Source organism: Petromyzon marinus, chromosome 49 (genome assembly GCF_048934315.1).
Source record: "Petromyzon marinus isolate PM22_M1 ecotype Great Lakes invasive population chromosome 49, UKy_Petmar_22M1.pri1.0, whole genome shotgun sequence".
In the NCBI taxonomy this organism is placed as follows: Eukaryota; Metazoa; Chordata; class Hyperoartia; order Petromyzontiformes; family Petromyzontidae; genus Petromyzon; species Petromyzon marinus.
Window position 1 is genome coordinate 11,104,596 of NC_133715.1, and position 21,935 is coordinate 11,126,530.

The 21,935-nt window shown below is 46.5% G+C and overlaps 2 protein-coding genes across 6 annotated transcripts in view; one reads left to right on the forward strand and one right to left on the reverse strand.

The window, feature by feature from the left end:
• The first annotated feature begins 847 nt into the window (after positions 1–847).
• Positions 848–17,438, forward strand: LOC116953053 (popeye domain-containing protein 1-like). 2 transcript variants are annotated; one of them, XM_032972906.2, is made up of 8 exons: positions 848–1,138; positions 8,329–8,703; positions 9,667–9,791; positions 10,229–10,416; positions 12,579–12,687; positions 13,419–13,586; positions 14,514–14,663; positions 15,614–17,438. In XM_032972906.2, exons 2-7 carry the CDS (start codon positions 8,346–8,348, stop codon positions 14,655–14,657), a joined length of 1,092 nt encoding a protein of 363 aa, XP_032828797.1. In that variant the 5' UTR covers positions 848–1,138; positions 8,329–8,345; the 3' UTR covers positions 14,658–14,663; positions 15,614–17,438. The 2 variants fall into 2 exon arrangements, with proteins under 2 accessions (XP_032828797.1, XP_032828796.1); XM_032972905.2 differs by having other exon boundaries at positions 851–1,138; positions 14,514–14,649.
• Positions 16,467–21,935, reverse strand: part of PDXK (pyridoxal kinase) — a 70,027-nt gene continuing 64,558 nt past the window's right edge. For all 4 annotated transcript variants that reach the window (XM_032972786.2, XM_032972785.2, XM_032972787.2 and 1 more), the window contains one exon: positions 16,467–21,806. The gene's annotated coding sequence lies outside the window, so the exon portion shown is untranslated. The remainder of the gene's footprint in view (positions 21,807–21,935) is intronic.

Below are 21,935 nucleotides of genomic sequence, written 5' to 3' on the forward strand. Positions count from 1 at the left end.
AAACGTTGCCTATTATATTCAGACAGACCTCGCTTAGAGACAACCCATAGAGCACCGATTCGTTATAGCGCTCACAATCTGCATCTTTATTTAGACTGGAGGAATCCGATGAGCCAAGAAGCACATTTTCACAGATGTCCTGGAGAAAAAGATTACCACTAAAAAATGAAATGAACAAAAAAATCTACAAAAGTGCACAGGATTGAGAACATGCAGCGCGAGCCGAGTAAACACCCCCACCCACCCCAACTTTGTTTACATTCACTCAGCCAATCTGAGCCAACCAGAGCCCATCCCAGTCGTATCGATTATCACGATTCCTAGTCAGAATTCAATGTTTACTAAAATAAATTATCCAGATGAGAACACACACGACCTGGATAGTCTCAAGCTCCACCTCAAAGGAACCTCACCACAGAATTTCGGATTGAGGGCATCACGAAGAACCCTGCGGAGGCCTTGGGGCTCTTCTCTAAGAATGTCGCAGACGGGAGCGCAGCAAGCATCAAGCAGCAGCTGCTCCAACCTCGACTCCCTCCGCTACTCGCGAGTACAATACAGAATAGTTACTGATGTTATAATAAATTAGTATTTAAAATGAAAACGTCACCATCTGCGTTGTTAGTGTGGTTACCCTGAATAGTAGCGCTCATACGAAAGAAATTGATGTCGGGAACGCATCCCCACACATACACTGGGATAATGACCCCCTTTCAACGCCGATTCGATTAGCGCTCCTCACTTCTGCAGGAACGCATCTTGCTCGCTAAGCGAGGCCTGCCTGCACGTGCATTTCCCTATGAAGGCCACGCGCAGTGGCTGTATCTGTGCACTCGCAATGAGGTCGCCATCTAGTGTCGACGCAAACTCCACGCGCGCTTGGCCGCGACACGGGAAGAACACGCGTGTGCGTCCCTCCTTCCGAGCAGCAGGACAAGCACACGTTCTCCACTCGTCCCACACCACCGACGTTAGCCAACTCTGCCCCAGCACACCGCATTTGTCCATCCTAAAATAGCGCGCGGACGCTCACGGAGAGAGAGAGAGAGAGTCGCGCGCGGCACAGCCCAGGGCAGTCAACGCACCAGCACCACCACCACCAGCAGCAGCGTTGGCATATTGCTGCCCAGAGCCCCCGGTAAGTGTTGAGCGTTCTAGAATGTCGAGCCGCTCTCCCGCCTGTGCTTTTCGGGTTGCTACCGCGGTGTTGTTCGGCGTTGATGTCCGACGATTCGCTGCACGTGCTCTATGAAGGCTTCTTCTTGACGGGCTGTTTCGGTTCATGATAAATTGTTCAGAGGATCCCACAGAGCACATGCAGCGAAACGTCGGACATCAGTGCCGAACAGCACGCCGCACACCCCGAAAACGCACGGGAGCGACACAGCGCAACACTGAAGACCGACGCTGCTGTATTGTAGAATTTGCCTTTTGTATGGTGCTGTATAGTGAACTACAGTATCTATGTGCAATAGCCTATAGATGTATTTAAACATTTAAAAGTGTAGCTCAAATAACATAGACACTGGTGATGAGTGTTTTAATTCTTGTATTTTAATCATAAGAACCAAACGCTAATGTTGATGCACTTGTGTGTAAGTAGATGTTTGTCTATCATACAGCAACGGCAATGTACGGACGGAACTTTTCCAAATCTACTGCGAGATGGAAGCATCTCCAGGTCATGGAGTCGTGTCGGTTACGAGGGGTTATTTGACCATACTTCACCCGGCTGGTCAGTGGGGGGGGGGGGGCTCACGACCATTCGCTGCTGATGGTATTTAGGCCGAGCAGGGAGTCGAACCCGTGTTGCCGGGATCATCGTGATGAATTGTTCCCCGATTCTATTTCATTCGGCTTCATTGCTATCCGGTTGTACAGCAGCGCGATACTTGTACAGGTGAGTGTGACAGTGCTTGTACAGGTGAGTGTGACCGTGCTTGTACAGGTGAGTGTGACAGTGCTTGTACAGGTGTGACAGTACTTGTACAGGTGAGTGTGACAGTGCTTGTACAGGTGAGTGTGACAGTGCTTGGACAGGTGAGTGTGACGGTGCTTGTACAGGTGAGTGTGACCGTGCTTGTACAGGTGAGTGTGACCATGCTTGTACAGGTGAGTGTGACAGTGCTTGTACAGGTGAGTGTGACAGTGCTTCTACAGGTGAGTGTGACAGTACTTGTACAGGTGAGTGTGACAGTGCTTGTACAGGTGAGTGTGACAGTGCTTGTACAGGTGAGTGTGACAGTGCTTGTCCAGGTGAGTGTGACACTGCTTGTACAGGTGAGTATGACAGTACTTGTACAGGTGAGTGTGACAGCGCTTGTACAGGTGAGTGTGACAGTACTTGTACAGGTGAGTGTGACAGTGCTTGTACAGGTGAGTGTGACAGTGCTTGTACAGGTGAGTGTGACAGTACTTGTACAGGTGAGTGTGACAGTGCTTGTACAGGTGAGTGTGACGGTGCTTGTACAGGTGAGTGTGACAGTAGTTGTACAGGTGTGACAGTGCTTGTACAGGTGAGTGTGACCGTGCTTGTACAGGTGAGTGTGACAGTGCTTGTACAGATGAGTGTGACAGTACTTGTACAGGTGAGTGTGACAGTGCTTGTACAGGTGAGTGTGACAGTGCTTGTACAGGTGAGTGTGACAGTGCTTGTACAGGTGTGACAGTGCTTGTACAGGTGAGTGTGATACTGCTTGTACAAGTGAGTGTGACAGTACTTGTACAGGTGAGTATGACAGTGCTTGTACAGGTGAGTGTGATAGTACTTGTACAGGTGAGTGTGACAGTGCTTGTACAGGTGAGTGTGACAGTACTTGTACAGATGAGTGTGACAGTGCTTGTACAGGTGAGTGTGACAGTACTTGTACAAGTGAGTATGACAGTACTTGTACAGGTGTGACAGTGCTTGTACAGGTGAGTGTGACAGTGCTTGTACAGGTGAGTGTGACACTGCTTGTACAGGTGAGTATGACAGTGCTTGTACAGGTGAGTGTGACAGTGCTTGTACAGGTGAGTGTGACAGTGCTTGTACAGGTGAGTGTGACAGTGCTTGTACAGGTGAGTGTGACGGTGCTTGTACAGGTGAGTGTGACACTGCTTGTACAGGTGAGTGTGCCAGTATTCCCTCTGTCGCTGTATAATATCGATACCAATCATGATGGTGACTATTTCCTATTGTCTTAAACACCGCTTAAAAGATAGACCTTTGAAATGAAAGCGTTTGTGATGTTTAAACATCCATGTCTATTTGTTGGAAGTCGTTGAATAATCGGCAGCAATAATCATGAATCATCTACAAATCAACCTCATTATCGCTAGTAATTTGACATACTGTAAATCATCACAATCATCCTCGAATTAACCACTTCTTGCGTGTTTAGTGTTGTTGTCCTTCCCAGCACCTCCGATTCTCACGGTTGGCTACGTACGGTGCGAAAGAAGCTCAACATATATGAATGGTAGAGCACACTGGACAGTCCAGAGGTCGACCTGTTTCTATCTCCCGGAGGGGCAGTTGAAAGATAGGGGGCAATTTTTGTTATCCCCCCCCCCGCTGCCCGTTTAGACAGCAGTGTCAATTGATACACAACACAGTCAGTCGATAGGTGGGAACTTCCTTCACACCGTACGTAGCCAACCGTGCTTATCGGAGATGCGGGGAAAGGACATAAAACTAAACACAAAAAGCAGTTCTAAATAAGTGAGTTTTCAATCTAGCTTCAGTGGCTTCCTAATATCTTTTTTGAGACCCATAGACTCACCACACAGATACCCATAGACTCAACACACAGAGACCCATAGACTCACCACAGAGAAACCCATAGACTCAACACACAAAGACCCATAGACTCACCACACAGAGACCCATAGGCTCACCACACAGAGACCCATAGACTCACAACACAGAGACCCATAGACTCAACACACCGGGTGTGGCCATGCCTGGTCCCCTCGCTGTCGCATAAGACATGCACTGCACCAAAAACAAGTGCTCCTTAAAGCTCACAATGACAACATTTCAACCATCATTGGGTCCTCCCTGCAGTGACCGGCACATAGCAGTGGCTCTGGGAGCGGGCCGTGCTCATAGATCCTGCATATGTCACGGCGCAAGGGCTTTTTTGAGCCCCCACTATTAATAGGTCGTGCCAGCTGCCGGTGAGCAGATATGTCCAATGCGCGCCTTCAATTCCCCAGCGCCGAACCGTGCAGTTTCAAATTGGTTCTTGGGGCTTCCCATCGGTATACACCAGACGAGCGCGCGGGTGGCCACGCACGCCTGTAATTATCCAGCACTGTGGAGGTAGCGACGGTTGTTGGATCACCGCACACAAATGTTTTGGAAACCCCCTTCCCGGGGGCGTCAAGGAGGTTGCTATACCCTGACTCGCCAGGAGAATGGGGCGCAGCAAAAATGTGGACTCGACCTGTGACGTGTGTATGGGATAGAGTGTCGCCACCTCGCACGACGTGGGTTTTCCGATTTCCTCCCACGTGTATAAGCACTCGTTAATTGGCTGAAAACATCTCAATATATGGAGGGCCGCAGAGCTTGGACAATTTTTGGTCTCACTGGATAACCCCCTGGCTACTTACTTCCTGCTCGTCTGTGGTTCTTCGCGCATCTGAGCCGTTGAGAGTGAGCGAATACTGAGCAGTGCGTTTCAAGTTTAAATAATTGTAATATTGTGAGAATTGTATATGTTAAATTACATAGAGCTATGTATACTACGGGGTGTCCATAAAGGTATCATCCGTTCAAAATAAATCCAGAACAGCACTTTGTAAATCCACTGCTGGATGAAGTCAGCGGCAGCAATCGACTTCATCTGTAAATGAATATCATTACCAACCACCATCATCACCACTAACATCATTACTACCAACATCAGCACCACCAACATCACCAACATCACTACCACCATATAACATCATCACCACCAACATCATTACCACCGCCGTTGGTGAAGTTCGGACCAAAGACCGGTTCAGAAATATCTCAACCGATGTTAGCCATGGCTGGTAATCGAACTCAAGTTGCATGCTATGCGTGCCAACAGAGCGGGCTGACCACTCTGCCCCACCTATAAACCGCTTGCTAAGGGTAGCTAGGAGACATGCCACGCCATGTCAGACCGTCATAGTTGAGGATAAGTTTGTGTCTCTATGATGCGAGACTGAGATAATATTGTCGCTGTACCTGATTGCCTTAATTTTGAGATATGCGTCGATTATAACTGAGCATCTGGCATGGAATGATTTGGGCTTGGTTCTGGTCCTTGTGGTTTTGTGTTTGAAGGCTCATCATATTTGAAAGGCAGTGCAGACGCAGTACATCACTGCCCTGTTGATTTGAACAATCACTTCGCAAGCCCAGATCCAGTGAAAGCCCAGTAACAGAGATGTCACTTTCAGGATAATTATTACTGTCATCTCAAGACTGAAACTATCGTGTACTTCCAAAACTAGACCGGCTGGAATTCAGTTTTAAAATTGTTACTAATAATAAGCTGTGGGGAATGCAGAAAAAAATGGAGGCTGACACATTACACCAGTTTATTAATGCTACTGTAATCAATGGTGTAACTTATATTTTATTTATACTCTTACATCTGCGTGTGTGCGTCATACTCGTGTGTGTGGGCTAACGTGGAGAACAGCGGCGGAGGTTGGCGCACTGCGCTACGGACCCAGGCATCCGAGTTCGAGTCCCGCTCACGACCATGAACAGAACCAATATCTGAACCATTCCTGAGCCTTAGAATAAGTACTGGGTGCGCCGTGTGAAGATTTGGGAGATTAATGCGGCCGGGGGTGGTGTCAGCCACCCAACCCCGTCTTGTGCCGTGCCGCCCTTCGTAGGTGTCCACTAACATCACTTCCTCCAATCGTCTCTACAAATCTATAATGGAGATTCTTCGTTGCTAACTAAAGTCACTGGATGTGCAATCATCATTGGCATTAGCAGCCATTATCTATCCACTGCTAGATGAATGTGCCATCCCTCGTGCTCCTGCGATGCCAAACCGCAGCGAGCGCTTGCACGCAAGCTGACGCCATCGCTCAGTCCCGGTGGCCGCCGTTCTCTTGGGGCGTGCTCCCTGCTTTGGCTTGCACTCTGTGGTCAGGCTTGGCCGCTGATCGCTGTCCATTGAGACGTGTCTCTGTTCAAGCCCACCTACTTTTCTCAACGGTCTATTCGGAGGTTGTAATTTGCATTTGTTCCCTGATCCATGAATGTTGAACTCTGTAGCAATCCGTGCTAAGGAGAGGTGCGGGGGGCGGACAACAAACTGAACACAACAATCATTTCTAAACAAATTAGTTTGCTATTTATATTTAAAAGTGCATAGCTCCAGTGGCTTCCTTATATCGGAAGGAAGAGCGTTCCAGACGGCCAAAGAAACGCATCTGAAAGCACGCGATGCAGTGACCATCTCTGCGCGATGCAATGTCAGGTGTTCCTATCTCCATGTGTAATCATGAGTAAGCATGTGTCTTTAGGCACTTTTAAGATTTTGTGTACTGTATATGCTTGCCATTGTTCATTATTCCAATACATTTTTAGTCGGAGGTATTATGCATTGGTTTAGAATGTTCTTCCATGGACACATCGTCATGCTGATTTTCATCGTCACGCTTAATTTTCCGAACGCAACTTGCTCTCGCTCGCCGCTTTAATTCAACATCTTGATACTGAACTGTCTTCATTGATTGCGTAAGGTTCCATACTCCGATGTGCTTTTCCAGTTGTGATTCTGCAACAAATATCTTCATTCGCTTAATAAACTCGTCGTGGGATAACTTTCGTTTTATTTTGGCTATATGCACAACGCTTTCGATATTCAAGATTGTATTTGGTCGATTTGTATAAAACAAACTTCTCCTAAATCCATTTGGTGAAAGTGGTTGGTTGGCCCTGATTGGACATCAGCAAGGAGCAAGTCTCATTTGCAACAGATGGGTAATGGCTTACCAATGCACTTTTCATTCAAATAATTGCCATTTGCCGGGGAACAACGGTGTATTGATTAGTGTAAAGAACCTGGAAAACTGAGTTTGATTCCTGACTACAGGTAACATCAGCGGTGTGTAATATTTGAACCATTGCTGATGTATGACCCCTAACCCCCCCCCCCTCCACCTTTCTTATACCAACCTGTATTGACCTCCACAGCTGACATGGTGGAGGCCTTCATCCAGCAGTGTATTGACATTTTTTGTACTTAAGTGACATTTATTTGAATCAAAGTTTTTCGGTAGATGGGATGGATTCAGGTGTGTACATCCTTCCAACAAATGTATCCTACCCACGAGCAGGATGAGAATGTGCACAGTCCCCTCGAGTATTTTTGGTAAACGAATTCCGTCACGATTTAGTCAAGCAGCCCATGTTGGATTCAATTTAATTCCAGACAAGTTGTAATCAGGCCCCACTGTGAAATCGGTGCATTCACCACAGCACACTATGCCAGTCGTGCCCGTTATAGAGAGAGAATTACGTTTTGGAAAACGGTGAGTTACTCAACTTATTCAATACAAACATGGCATTTTTTATTTGAATCAGTTGCGTTATAGCTTCAGCTTCAAAGTGGAAAACCACGGAATGCCTTCCGTGGCCTTGTTAGGCATATTATGTGCCTAACAAGAAGGGCCACGGTGCTATGAGGAAGGGCTATTGCCCGAAACGTCGTCTGTTATGTATGTTTCCTTTTAAGGCCGCACACACACACACGATGTCATTGACGAATGTGTTGAGTCGTTTGTTACATCAGATGCGTGTCGACATCTGACGAGCTGGAAGCCCATGTGAGCAATTAGAATAAAGGCTTCAGTTACCCACATATTTGAAACCAGCAAAACAGATGGCACCATCGCTCGTCACTCGACTGAAGCTCCTTGCTTGGCAGGGGCATAGCCACTGGGAGTGTCGTGAGTGTCTGGACACCAGAACTCATACCAGGACAAAAATCCTTGTATGAATCCGCATTTTTCTCCCTTTTACAAGGCGACATAAATGCCGATCATGCTGAATACGGAACCTTTAAATATCCCCATTAACAGTACGCTGGGTATGCGAGTCAGTATCCAGCAGTTGTGTAGCCTTAATATAATGATAGCTCAGAAGAACTCCTCTCATTCGCGACAAAGTGCAAGGAGTGTTGGAACGTCCTGGATGCTTTCTGTGATCCAATCAATAACCACCGAGAGCCGTTCGTGTGAGAGGACTCCCCAAACTTCCAAGCGTGGCCCGGTGCGTGTCGCTAGCTGTGGAGCAACCGTCCATCGTCGTCAACTCACAGCGGTGTTATTATTCACCATCAGGACCACAAGAGCGAAGCATGGCAGCACAGCCACCCACGGCGGGCGGCGGCAACGTCGCCGCCTCCGCCGCCTCGCTGGTGGCCGCGTCGACTCTGAGGGGCCTCCTGGGTCTGGCCGCCTCCTCCACGGCGCTGCCCCTGGCGGGCACGGCGTCTGTCGACGCGCAGGGGCCCGCCGCTCACCGTGGCGCCGCGGCGACCTCCTCCTCGTCGTCGCCCAACGCCACCTCGGGCGACGAGGGCGAGCCGTGCGTGGCGTGGATGGAGGTGCAGCACTTGACCTTTCACGTCGCTAACGCCTGCTTCCTGCTGGCCCTCCTCGTGCCCAGCACCGTCTTCCTGCACATGGTGTTGTTTCGGACGCTCCTGGGTGCAGGTACGACCCTGGGGGGAGGCAGGGGAGGTGGGAGGGGAATGAGGGTTGAGTCCAGCAGTGGTGTTGGTGCTCGCTCATTGGGGGCCCTGAGCAGAACGCATTTTTTTTGGCGACAGGAGAGATGTAAACAAGAGATAGAGATGTAGGGAGATGAGAAGAGAGCTACAGATGATGACCGAGATGTAGTGAAATGAGATTTGAATTCGAGTTCAGATTTGGTTCGGCCTTATTTTTTCCGCAGATCTGGGACCCCTTGGACTGCTTGAGGCCCAAAGCCTTTGCTTAGATTACTCTCGCCACTGGCGGAATCATTTGGCCCTCTCTCCACACTCACATTGGCACCTTCATTCACACACTGCTCGCTGGAGGTCATTCATTGTTCTCTGCTGTTCTCGCTGGATTTCCTCCCTCATGTTACTTGTATTGCTAATTCCCTTCTAGTTCAAGGCACCACACAAAGCATTTACCTACTGTCCTCTGCGTAAGATTGATGATAGTTAATTGTTTAGTACGTATTTTCTTAAAACACTGTAAGCCGTCATTTGAATTTAAGTCAATTATCACCTCTACATGTGTTTTATTGTTTTAAAGTGTCTCGATGATGTGGCATTTGAACGTTTTATATATGAAAACATTTAATTGTCATTGTAATTTAATTAAAATTACGAATAAATGCCTTCCCAGACCGCCTTCGGGAAGGCCCCAGCGGATGGCACCACAGGAGTGCCTCATTAAAAAGAACACGCAGCTGCTCCATTTTGTGACAATCTCGGAGTAACCACGGGCATTACCTTCGCCGAAAATAAATACGATTTGCATTCCCCTGTGAATACCAACTGTGCCTGGTGTCATCGCCCATTCTCAGAGAATTACCGGCTCGTCACTATCATAGCACCACCGGTTCGCTGGTGTCACGAAGCTTCTTGGCCGTTTCGCTCTGCGTGGGTGACCTGTCGCCTCCAGGTTGTGCTCTGTTTATCACGTGGGCGGCGTTGTACCGCTGCGCCATTGACATCGTGGTGTGGAATTCAATCTTGCTCGCCATAAACCTCGTGCACCTTGTCTACCTGCTCTACCGAAATCGCCCGGTGAGTGTCACCCCACCACGGCTGTCATTGTGTTGTTGGGTTCACACGAGCGGACGCCCACGCTGAACCTGGCGCTCATCGCGGATCATCGCCCTCGATGATTTGGACCATACCTAACGGCGAGAGGGCCATCTGGGTCGTTGTGGGGAGCGGCAGTGTGCCCTTGTGGTTAGTGCGCTGCTCTGCGAACCCAGCGACCCCGATTCGATTCTCGCTCATGGCCAACATCGGTGATGATTATCTGAACTGGTCCTGGGACTCCCCTAGGTCTGCCTAGCCTCAAATCAGTAACTGTCGCGGTGTGTAAAAAACATCGCCACCGGGGGAGACTGAGGCAGTCGCGTGGTGCGGGCCGCTCGCCCACACACCCCGTCTGTTCGTGTACCTCACCGGCTTCACCTTCGTTCTCTGTGTTGCCGGCGGGGGTCGTCTCCCAGGTGAAAGTGCACGGCGAGCTGAAGCGCGTCTACCGCCGGCTGTTCGAGCCGCTCAACGTGTCGCGCGAGCTCTTCCAGACGCTCACGGGCCAGTTCTGCACCATCATGCGGCTGTCGGCGGGGCAGCCGTACAGCGTGGAGGAGCGCACGTCTACCGACGGCCGCCTCAGCATTCTGCTCAAGGGCAAGTGAGTTGTCGTCCGTGTGCCGCAGAGTCGGACCGGCATTCAACTGCCCCGTGAGTCGTGCTTGCCGCTAGCGCTCTTCATTGCTGAGCAAGATCGCACTTGCAACGCAGATTTGTCCCCACCGGCGTGATAAAATGGGGGCAAGTTTCTTAAATGCCCCCCCACTCCACCCCCTACCACCACCAGCAGCCACCTCTGTCCACCCAGCAGTGTAAACGGGTGCACCGCGGTTTGGTCGAGTGGCAGGTCGTGTGTGGTGGGGCAAAGTGTGAGCGCTCCTGAGTCTTCCAAGACGTCTGGGCCAGCGTGGAAGAGTAGGCCAAATACCCTCTATCGAGGCTGTCTAGAGCTCTTGCGAGTGGAGGCCTTTCCGCCAGCGCTGGCGCAAGCAAGAAAACAACCGGACCTTTCTCTCTTACCTTGTGAAAGCGGTCAGTGCTGTAGATAAAAAAAATTTTACGTTGACGCAGAGCAGCGACTACAACTTCACATCCAGGCGGTCAAGCCGGATCGCTGCATCAGGAGCAGCGGGGTGCATCGCTGCGATGCCTTCTTCATATTTGTGGATAGTGCTGCTGTGAGAGCAGTCGAATAATCGAGATTTCATGGAAAGGTGGCACAGTGGTAACAATCATGGCTCACAGCAAGAAGCGCCAGGGCTTGATTGCCGACCCGAGTCACTTTCTGTGTGGAGTTCGTATGTCATGCCCCTGTTCTTGCGTGGGTTTCCTCGGGGTTTTACGGTTTCCTGGCTCGCCAGGAAAAGGCAGGACAGCAAGTAGACTAATCGCTGTTTACATTTGTATGAGGGATAGAGCATTGCCCCTCACGCGCGTGGATTTTATCCGGGTGCCCCGGTTTTCTCCCACTTGTATAATAAACACTTATCGCCAATTGGCTAAACACATCTTAAAATAGAAACCCAATTATAGTGACAGGGCCCTTCGGAAAAAGTCTCCTCCGACTTGGTTTGGCTTTCCTGGATAGACAACGAAAATAACTAATGAGGTGAAACTAAGCAGCGTTGTGTCTGTGTCTATCGAGGGTTTGAAGCCGTTCAACGGCCACTGTGTCGGCTTGGTTGGATGTCGGTGACACTGCCCGCTAATCGGCAGTGCGAGGTGCAATGTGGGATCACGTGACCCATGCTCTGGCGCTTGTGACCGCAGGAGTCACTTTGCGAGTCGTTCTTTATTGTCCATCAATGATGGGGGTGACCACGTGCCCATCCCCTGTCCTGCCGCGGTTTAGGGCTTATCACTGTTTGCTGGGTAGGTCAACCCGTGGAGTTTTTGTGTATAGAAGAGTGTGCCCCCTAGTGTTTAGATTTTTAACAAGAAAGTCACTTGTCAGAATCTCTTGCGTACTCTATGGTTCTACCTGGACCAGATCCCCTTGCAGGGCCCATTGCCCAACAGACACCGTGATGCATCGCGCTGTGACAGTAACAAAATGACTGCTCCGCCTCTTGCCATGAAGCCCATGTCGTTGAAGTGAAATGTTTAGAAAAATTAGAGGAAACCTGTTTATGAAGAGAATGTTTATCGCATCCTTTACATCATGTACACAAATCGGAATGTGCCATCCAAAACGTACCATAATACTTGCTGTTGTTAGTCTATGGCCACGGCTAGTTTGGTATATTCCGGTCTGAGGTCAGGATACTAATTACATTACAACAATACGTGAGGAAAATCATGCATATGCTTGTGTTATGTAATTTTTTGCCAATGTGTGTTTCCAATAATATTTGATTTGTAATACGAGCAGCTATCAAAGGAAAATACTTTGCATATTTGCAATCTTTTTTCTGCGGTTTTTATTTCTAAGTTTTGGGCATTGAGCAATGAATCAATTGGGGCAGTTTACAAAAGGGCAACTTTGTAATAGCAACACAATCTTAAGACGAAGGTTTGCTTCATATTGGGTCGTCTGTGGTTGAGCTACTGTGCCCCTCATTACGGATGGACAGACAGACGGACCGATCGCATGAACAGATTTAAAAATTATTTCGAAAACGTTCACGAAAATGTACAATTAGGAATATTTGTCTCCATTTGTCCGTGTAACCAGCTCCTGAGGGCAGGTGTTGTTTTATGCTGGACGGACACCTCGTGAGAGAATGTTTGCAGATTTGTATTGCCTTCCTTCCGTGCCACCAGAATGAGGGTGACCCATCGCGATCACTTCCTGCACAACATCTACCCCAACGCCTTCGTCGACTCGCCAGAGTTCCGCTCCACACAGCTGCACCGCGGAGAAAAGTTCCAGGTGACCGCCGGCCTGGTCCGGCCAAGGCCGACCGCGGAGCATGTGGCGAGTGGCGTTAGTCTCTGTGGAAACGAAGTTGGTGATGAAAACATTAATTCATCAAAGCTTGCTTTTATTCTATTTCCTGTCAACAATAACTATGAGAGGACAACACGAAGCGTGGTGATTACGACGACCATTTTCACATTTTTTCAGGAATTTCTTGACAGAAATATTGGTAGAATTGTATTTATTTTAGTCAACAATTACTACTATGGGCTGGAGGAAAAGTCAGAGCATGATAAGGGAGGAGTCTACCACTACCAACAAAAGAGCAAAGCATGACTGGCCATGACGAGACAAAATAAACTAGTCCAAATGTACATATGTATGTTGGACTTCTTTCGCACCGTATGTAGCCAACCGTGGTAATAATATATATAATCAAGAGGCGAATGAAGGTGCAGACTAAGATAATACCGAGGAAGACCAGCATGGTAATTGGTTGTGGAGAAATAATGTGCACCTCTCTCACCAAAATTTTATTACTAAATTGTTTGGCTAAATGTTTGAATGTTGTAGTTGATTAGACAAATAGATAGACTACATGAAATCCACAGGTTGTCATTAACTAGTCTAACACTATGATTAAAATATTTTTTTAGCACACGAAACGAACACTGGTGATAAATGCATCGACGACTGCATTGCAATCCCGTGCACGATTCCCCGCTCTCCCATTCCACGAGCAGGTGACGATCACTGCCGACGAAGACTGCGAGTTTCTGTGCTGGCATCGGGAGAGGCTGACCTTCTATCTCGAGGTGGAGCCGTTCCTGAAGGAAGTGTTCAAATACCTCATCGGGAAGGACATCACCAACAAGCTGTACTCCCTCAACGACCCCACACTCAACATCAAGGTGATGCTAAGCCTCAAATGAGCACCTGGTGCGGTGTGTAAGCATCAGCAGAGACAAAGACGGCCGGGGCAGGCGTGGTGCTGGCCACCCACCCCCTCGTGTTCCATGTATGCATGTATGAACTTCTTTAGCACCGTACGTAGCCAACCATGCTAATCGGAGCGGGGGAAGGAAAATAAGCTAATGCCAAAAAGCAGTTCTAAAGAAATGAGTTTTCAGTTTCGAGTTGCCACTGCTGCTGAAGCTGCATGGGCAGCGTTCCCTCTGCAGCGAGATGGAGCACGCCATTCATCAGCCATGTTAAATTGACAAACGTCCTCAATTTAACAAGGCAATAATGGTTGGTGTTTGAAAAAAAAGTAAATTATGCAAAATGAGCTAACGATATAGCAAACATCGAAGAAAAAATTCCGTGAAGGTTCATTACGGAATCTCACACGTATTTCATTTTCACAATTACGTATATAATGCTCATCTATAATTTGTTTGACCTCATTGTCATTAATAGCTAATGGGAGGGACGGATGATGAATATATCTAGCGAATGAAAAGTCTATATGCTGTATTTGGTTTCTGCTTACATACATATGCAATAGAAAAAAACCCACTTCTCACCTCCATAGTGGTACCTATTTAATCGACCTCGAAGTGATGGTGGGCCATTGACCCAGCCGTATGAATTATATGGGTACAATCGATGCATCGATTCACCAATTAAAATGAAAAATGTACATAGGAGAGGATATAATTTCTTTATTTTCTGCACAGTATTTAGTTCACGTGACCCCTGCAGCCAAAACGTTTTGCTCAACGAAAGGAAATAATGGTTGGAGTGACGCAACTGGGAAACACAATGGCGTACGTTGCGAACCGTTTTCTCCGGCCACGACCTCTCGACCTCTGTCTCCCCCTCTCCGTCACCGACAGGCGGCGAAGTGCCTGGACCGACAGCCATCGCTGTGCTCCCACCTGTCCCTGACGCAGGTTCGTAACAGCCTGGCCAGCTCGTCCGACCCCGAGGAAGGACTCGCCCAGCTCCGCTCCACCTCGTCCAATGGGGGCGGTGAGTGAAATTGGGTAAATGTAACCGTCATTACTATTTATTACTCTTTGGTTATTTTGGTAGAACCAAACTCTGGTTGAAAGCATCAATGCAACTGCTGTGGTCCGTCTATAACGTGGGGTTGTGACAACTCTCAAACCGACGATCCCTGTATAAACACAACTTTAGTGCCAAGTTGTGTTGTTCTCTTATACTTTCCCATCGAAAATTGGCCACATTAACCGAATGGTTGCCCACAACAACTTGGAGTCACAGGTAAGAGTGAAAGAGGGCTATCTTGCAAATATGAAAACACGTCGTGGCCTGAGGGTCATGTCAATTAAACACTTCCGTGGAGACGCACGTCGGACAGCGTTGCAGAATCCGTGCGAGTCCATGATTCGTGTTTGTTTTTCTCCAGCCAGAGAGATCGTACCACTACGGGAATCATCAGCAGGTTTGCCACCTATCCCAGTTTCCCCAGTTTTATCCTGAATTTGAGGGAACTGCCCTGGGAAATTTTAAAGGTTTCCCAAGGCGTCAAAAGGTCCTGATCGGCCTTCTCACTTGTATGAAAAGTGGGCCTTGTGGGTAATGCACCTGGACAATGACGATGACTAAGCACATAACGATTCAAAGTAGGGTTGCTATTTAATGCAACGATTATTCCTTTAGCACCAAGTAGGTTTTCATGATTGTGATATATTTCTATATATTCGGCAGGGTGTCCGTGCTGCACAACACTTGGTACAACCCTAAAATATATTCGAGCCCTAAGTGATTGCTTTGTTTCTGTTGCTGTGTGTCGTGGCCTCCAGTGGCAGCAGGGGTCGTGTGGACCCAATGCAAAAACAATCCATTCTCGCGTTGCGTACACGAGTCAATGTACATAACGTATGAGTGGATGCAATTGATTACTCGATGCATCTTTACACCCCTAATGATGATGGTAATGATAATTCACACGATATTCCTTTCTCTTCAGGCATTCCCTCACATATGCTGCCCATTGAAGAAATCGGGGAAGATGATGTTTTCCAGGACAGGTCATGAAAAAAAAGACCCACTGAATATTGCAACCAACATCCACCCAGTGACCAGTGAAATACAGACATTGCTGTGGGATTGACTCTGAACAGTCTTTATGTACACACAGCATATAGAAACCCTGGCCAATTACAAGCACTAAATAAAGTATCTGAAAGTATCAGGCTCTTTCAACTTGGATGTAACAATCCCCTTCATGCTCCTATGCCAACAGTTGGGAGCCTGCTGCTAACTCGTCCTATGGTGGCTCTCCGATGCCATAATTTGCTGAAGCGGAGCTTCTGATTGCACTATACATTGTGCCAACGACGGGGCCTGTAATGGTAGCCAAAGTATGTATGACCTTTGATTTAAAGCTTTCGTGACTGCAGTAATTCATATGTATGACCTGTTTCGTACACAGTACATTGCGTTCCCGGGTAATCTACGTCTGGACTACCGCGTAGGGATACCCGGTTGCGCCGTGTAAATATATATCTGATGTATTTGTGGTCGTACCCCGTGTTGTTCGTCGGGACTTCAGAAACTTCGCTGGAAGCTTCTTTCCATTTGAAACGATGTCCGACATTTCGCTGCATGTGCTGGGAGCTCCTTCAGCAAGCTTAGGAATGAGCTCTTAGCACGTGGGGTGGTAAACGTCGGACATCTTTGCCGAACCATGATGCGTATACAACCCGAAAACACATTTGTAATGTCTGTATTATTATGTGTATATAAAAAATGTATTCAAACAAATGCAACAATCATCCAGTATAATTGTTCTTGAAGCACAGATAAAAAAAGCACAAATGTTTTAAGAGACACAACATATCATTTATTGCAGATAGTTTTACATCAATCATTCAATCTCAGCCAACACTCAACGTCACCTCAAAAAGTATTATTTTTGTCCCCATTATTGCCAGACATCGTGTAAAAGGTAGAGGCGCAGCCTGCATTTCTTACTCGTGCCACTGCTGGCAGATGGGGCTCCACGAGAGGGGGCTCTGGAGAGCCCCTTTGAGGCGGGGGAGTAATTTTGACTCTTCCACGCTGGGCAAACATCTTTGAAGAGGATTTTGTACACGATGTATATATAAACGTTATGAACTTGTGACCAATGTCGATGGCTAAACTTCTAATAGGATACTCGTAAGCGTTGTTTAGGCTGGACAGGACTAAAACGATGTTTGTCGTAAGTGTTGTACCACACATTTTCCACGAATGCTCTGACCGCTTTGGTGTGTGTGCATGTTGTATACTTCCCACAGGATTATAAGATCGGCGTCGCTATGTTCTCACAGGTCAGCAATCTTTAAGACTCGATGGTACATTCCATAACTAAAGGTTCATCCTCTGTTCCTTAGGATATAGTAGTTTTTGGTTTCTTAGTACACCAAGCGAACGGATTTGAAAATAATCATTTTCTCGGAACATGATAATAACTTTTTTTGAGGTGACTGCGAGTAACCAGCTGTAGTTTCACATCGCTCAGTGCAATGATACTACTCAGATTTATGTTCCATTAGAAGTTAAGATTACGTTTAAAAATCACGAATTACTTGTACACACTTTACGTCGGTAACGCTAAACACACGAACATTCATTATGAACGATCAAAGACAATTGTCTGACGTTGTGATTTAAAAGTGTCTTACAGAAATTCAGTCAATTTAAACCAACACGTCACCACAATTTATTGTTTTTCTTTTGTGTAACCAGTTTTCTGCGGGAAGACTTAAAGTCAAATTGTGTATACGCACACAATAAAACGCATCCCACGACTATTGTTTTTGTGGAGTTTTATAAAAGGATGAACATTCAAGTTTGTAGCGAGCACGTTTTAACGCCTCTGATTTTTCATCTGATTCAAACCCCGAGATATTTCAATGCTTGCATCTCTCATTGCCACTGACAAAAAATGAATTCCCTCAAGTTAAAAATGTTTACATAACGATGCAGAAATTACGATGCACTTTCGAATGACTTGTACTATTTTACTGTTCAACGCCTGGCAGAGGTCAGACTACACGTTAATGCAAGCATAATTTTTGCAAAAAGAAAAGTTTCAAAAATTTACATGGTTTGGAGTCTCATTACAAAAACATGACTGAAACAGTAAAAACAAAGTGTTTACAGACATAAAATCATAGTTAATTAGAAAATAATGATATATTTCTTCTGGACACAACAGTGTTCTCTCCAGAAGGGATGATAACACTTTTTTGTTTCAAATATATATATATTTTTTTATCTCAAAACGAATCCAAAAAGACGACCCGGCAGGGCAAATAGGTTACTTCCACGGTCTAGTTGATTGGTTTCATTACGAAGTGTTGTAATTAAGGACAAGTAAAAAATCCAAATGTCTAAAGTGAAATACATATTTGTGGTTTAGATTTAAAGCTTTCGTGACTGCAGGGATTCATATTCTTGGTTCTTTCGGTAAAGTCACGTAGAAGGGAAACAATAAAATAATAAAAATATAAAATAAAATTCTCACGACGTTTCGACTGCAACACAAGCAATCATCATCAAATATGAAAACCACAGCAAGAAATTTTGAAAAAAGTGGCGGGTTTTTTAACGTTAGCACCACGGAGAGCGATTTGACAGTTTGTTCAAATGGACGAGTCCATCTATGTTCGGAAAAGAGGAGGGGGGAGACGAAAATAATGGATGCAGTCTGAAAGCCACCTTAAACGTAATCAATCAATCAAGCGTGATCAATCAATCACACTTAAGGTGGCTTTCAGACCGCATCCATTATTTTCGTCTCCCCCCTCCTCTTTTCCGAACATAGATGGACTCGTCCATCTGCACAAACTGTCAAATCGCTCTCCGTGGCGCTAACGTGAAAAAAACGCCACTTTTTTCAAATTTTCTTGCTGTGGTTTTCACACCTGATGATGATTGCTTGTGTTGCAGTCCCTTCTACGTGACTTTACCGAAAGAACCAAGAATATATTTGTGGTTCTTCAGGTGCTTACAAGGGCATTTGGAACAGAGCACTAGCTCCAAGCTAATCAGTGCCGTTGCAAAGTTGACACGCTTTGAAAACACACAATTATTTGCAAAATTAGTTGATTGGGAGCAGGGATGTTGATTTAATAACCACGCTTTGCTGTCTAGTTCTGTTCACCGCACATACACATTACCAGAAAATACGCAAGTTGACATGACATAGCCATTTTTAATTGTTTCACGGGGAAAAGTTACAATGCATAGATAATATAATACTTAAAATTAAATACAAACCTATATCATCTAGGTTTTTTTTTTATAATTTCAGTCTGTGCTTGAGAATTAAACATTAAATCTATATTTCAACCAATTTATGGATTAAAAGTGCTGTTCGCGATTGATAACATTTAGATAGACGTAGCCGTCACTACTTGCGTAGGTTTTTTTTCGCGGCTGTGCGGCTGCTGCTGCTGCATGTCTCTGCGGCGATCCTTATCGGGTTGTCCCGTGTGCCGTTCGGCCTCACGTCCGGCGTCAGACACGCGGTAGGACCCGAAGGGACATCGGAGAACTACACAGGCAGCCGTTGTTTGCATGATTTAATGTTGCTCTCTCTGATCGTTTGAAACACATAAATCTACGATATTTAATTAAATTAGAGCGTAGTTATATTTCAGTCATGGGCAAGCATTGGCTCATAATTTAAGCACTCACATTTGCTTTCAAGTACACGGAATCACAACTTACCGTCACAAAGTTACGGGGTTTTTTTAAAATCTCACTTTAGGTTGTGTTTAAAGCAATTAAAGTGGCTACTTGTGAATAAGATGACTCCACTTAGAACGCAACGGCTGCTCAAGAGGCATGTAGCCACCCCAGGCCTCATCACAATGCATTCTCTCCGTGAAACAGACCCCACGCTCAACGTTGCACAGAATATCTCTACGGAAGCATTCGATCAAAGCAACGAAGGGCTCGTGTTACACAGAAGCCTGTAGCTGGAGCCCAACCTACAGCGAGGTTTTGGTGCTGTCTCTGAAGTTACATTTCCTTCATGTCTGGACGAGAGCCCTTTTGTGAGATGGTTTCTCCTTGGCAAACAAGATACAGGTCACATACAAACAAGATACAGGTCACATACAAACAAGTTACAGGTCACATACAAACAAGTTACAGGTCACACACAAACAAGAAACAGATCACACAAATGCAGTCAGTTACTTGGAAATTCCCATAACTTAGTTGCGAGCGATTTTGGCAATGCCTCGGGCAAACAAAATACCAAACGGATGTGTCCAATGTCCACTTTCTGGCAACAGGCAGTACCACGTGGCCATTTTAGCTGTTTAAAAGGAAAAGGTGCTGGCCTGCGATTGCTTGTCCACGCTACTCCTGACAGAACTGCTCCCATTACAATCTCTAGAGCCCCTCTAGAAGGTGGCTGCCCTACTCTCACACACTAACAAGAGGTGGGAGTACCCACACTTTACCCCACCACACGCGGCCTGCCGATCGACAATCCGGGGTGTATCCATTCACATACTGCTGGGTGGACAGAGGTGGTAGGGATTTACGTAACTTAAATGCCACGCCAGGAGAATGAACCGGCAACATTTGGATTGCTACCCGGTGTGCAATTATGAAACAGAGCCGACTTTTAGAGGTGGCCACAAGGTTGAGGGACCACACAGCGCCGAGCTATACTGTTGAGAATCTGGGTTCGGATGGGGGCAGACGCCCAGGATGAAACTGGGTTCCCAAGTAGAGAGTTGATGGTCTCCAGGAGTCACATCAATGCCTGCCCACAAAGAAATCATGACATTTGCGGCTCTACGCATTCAGATAAAGGATATACGGAGCCTTGAAGGATTTTTCATCGATGTCCCATGAAAAATCTCTTGCATGGGCCATTCTGCAGCACGTGTCGCACCGCTATGAGAGTTCCAAATTAATTCTTCACCTCATGAAATGATGCTCATACATAAGACAACCAGAATGCACCGAACACAAAAACAAAGATGATCAGCACTACTTACTGCAACTGTATCCCCATATCGTCCGTGGCGTCATAGGTCAGTGTCATCGTCCAGCTACAGCCTGGATTGTAATAAACTCGCACGTTCCACGCGCACCTCCTGGTTTCTCTCTGCAGTCCATCAGGGCCAAGCAAGAAAAAGTTGCTTAAGAGCACAGAAATCAGCAACACGTTTAATAAACACAGCAAATAAAACAAATCGAACGGTCGGAAAAAAAGTTTGGAGTAAAGAAACAGGAAATGAACCACTTCACCCCCCACGTGGACATTGTTGCCAAAAACCGCCAGACTGCTAAAAGAATTGTCAATGCGAATGTATTTCCAAGAAAATAGATAAAGATGTGTTCATTAAAAAAGAGAGGGTGACGACGGATTATATGTGAAGGACGCCAACACCACGTGCCACATCCACATCCAGCTTAAGACGTGTGCATCTGTAACAATGGGGCGACATTTCTCGATTTCTCATAATAATTTAGCAGTAATAATAACCGTGCTCCAACAGGAAGTGGCAGTTCTGTGATTGTAGCAACGTGTCAGATTTTTTAAAAAAAATTCTCGACACAAATCGTCTAGTACACAATACATGACGGTGATGTGAGGACGTGGGTTTGTTGAGTATTCTGACCACTCACAACAACCTAAAGACACGTTTTACACAGCAAGATATCTCACTTTGAACAGCACAGTATAGTCAAGATATAGAGTTAGCATATACTTTTATTTTAATTTCTTATTAATGATAGAGCTTTTACGGCGTCACGCACACACGTACACACATGAGACGCTTTACATTACTGCACGGCCACAACAAACAGAACACCAATTTATCCCAAATCTTCATGACCACACAGACATACGTACGTTACGTCAACTTTAGAAACTTAATCCTCACGAAAACAAAGAACCACTCGAACCAGAACATTTAAAAATAGTCTCTAATATCGATTAGAAGCTGTCAATAAATACACCAATTGTTGGTTTCGTTTGTGGGGTCGGTAGGGGGGGAAGGGTCACGGTGCTTGAGAGAGCGTTGAGGGACTGGCACGGGGGGACAGGATTTTCACGTCACGGGATGGGATGCGAGTACACTCTGAAGTGGCACGTGCCTAAAACTTGATGGGTGTGCAGGTGCTCCGATGAAGCAAGACGGCTGAAAAAAGAAAAACATGCGGATTAAAAATTCGCCACGTCTGGCCTAGGATTCCTCCCTCTGTGACAACACAACCTAGGACGAATACAGTACAACCCTTTGTCAATCCACCATCTGAGATGTTGTTAC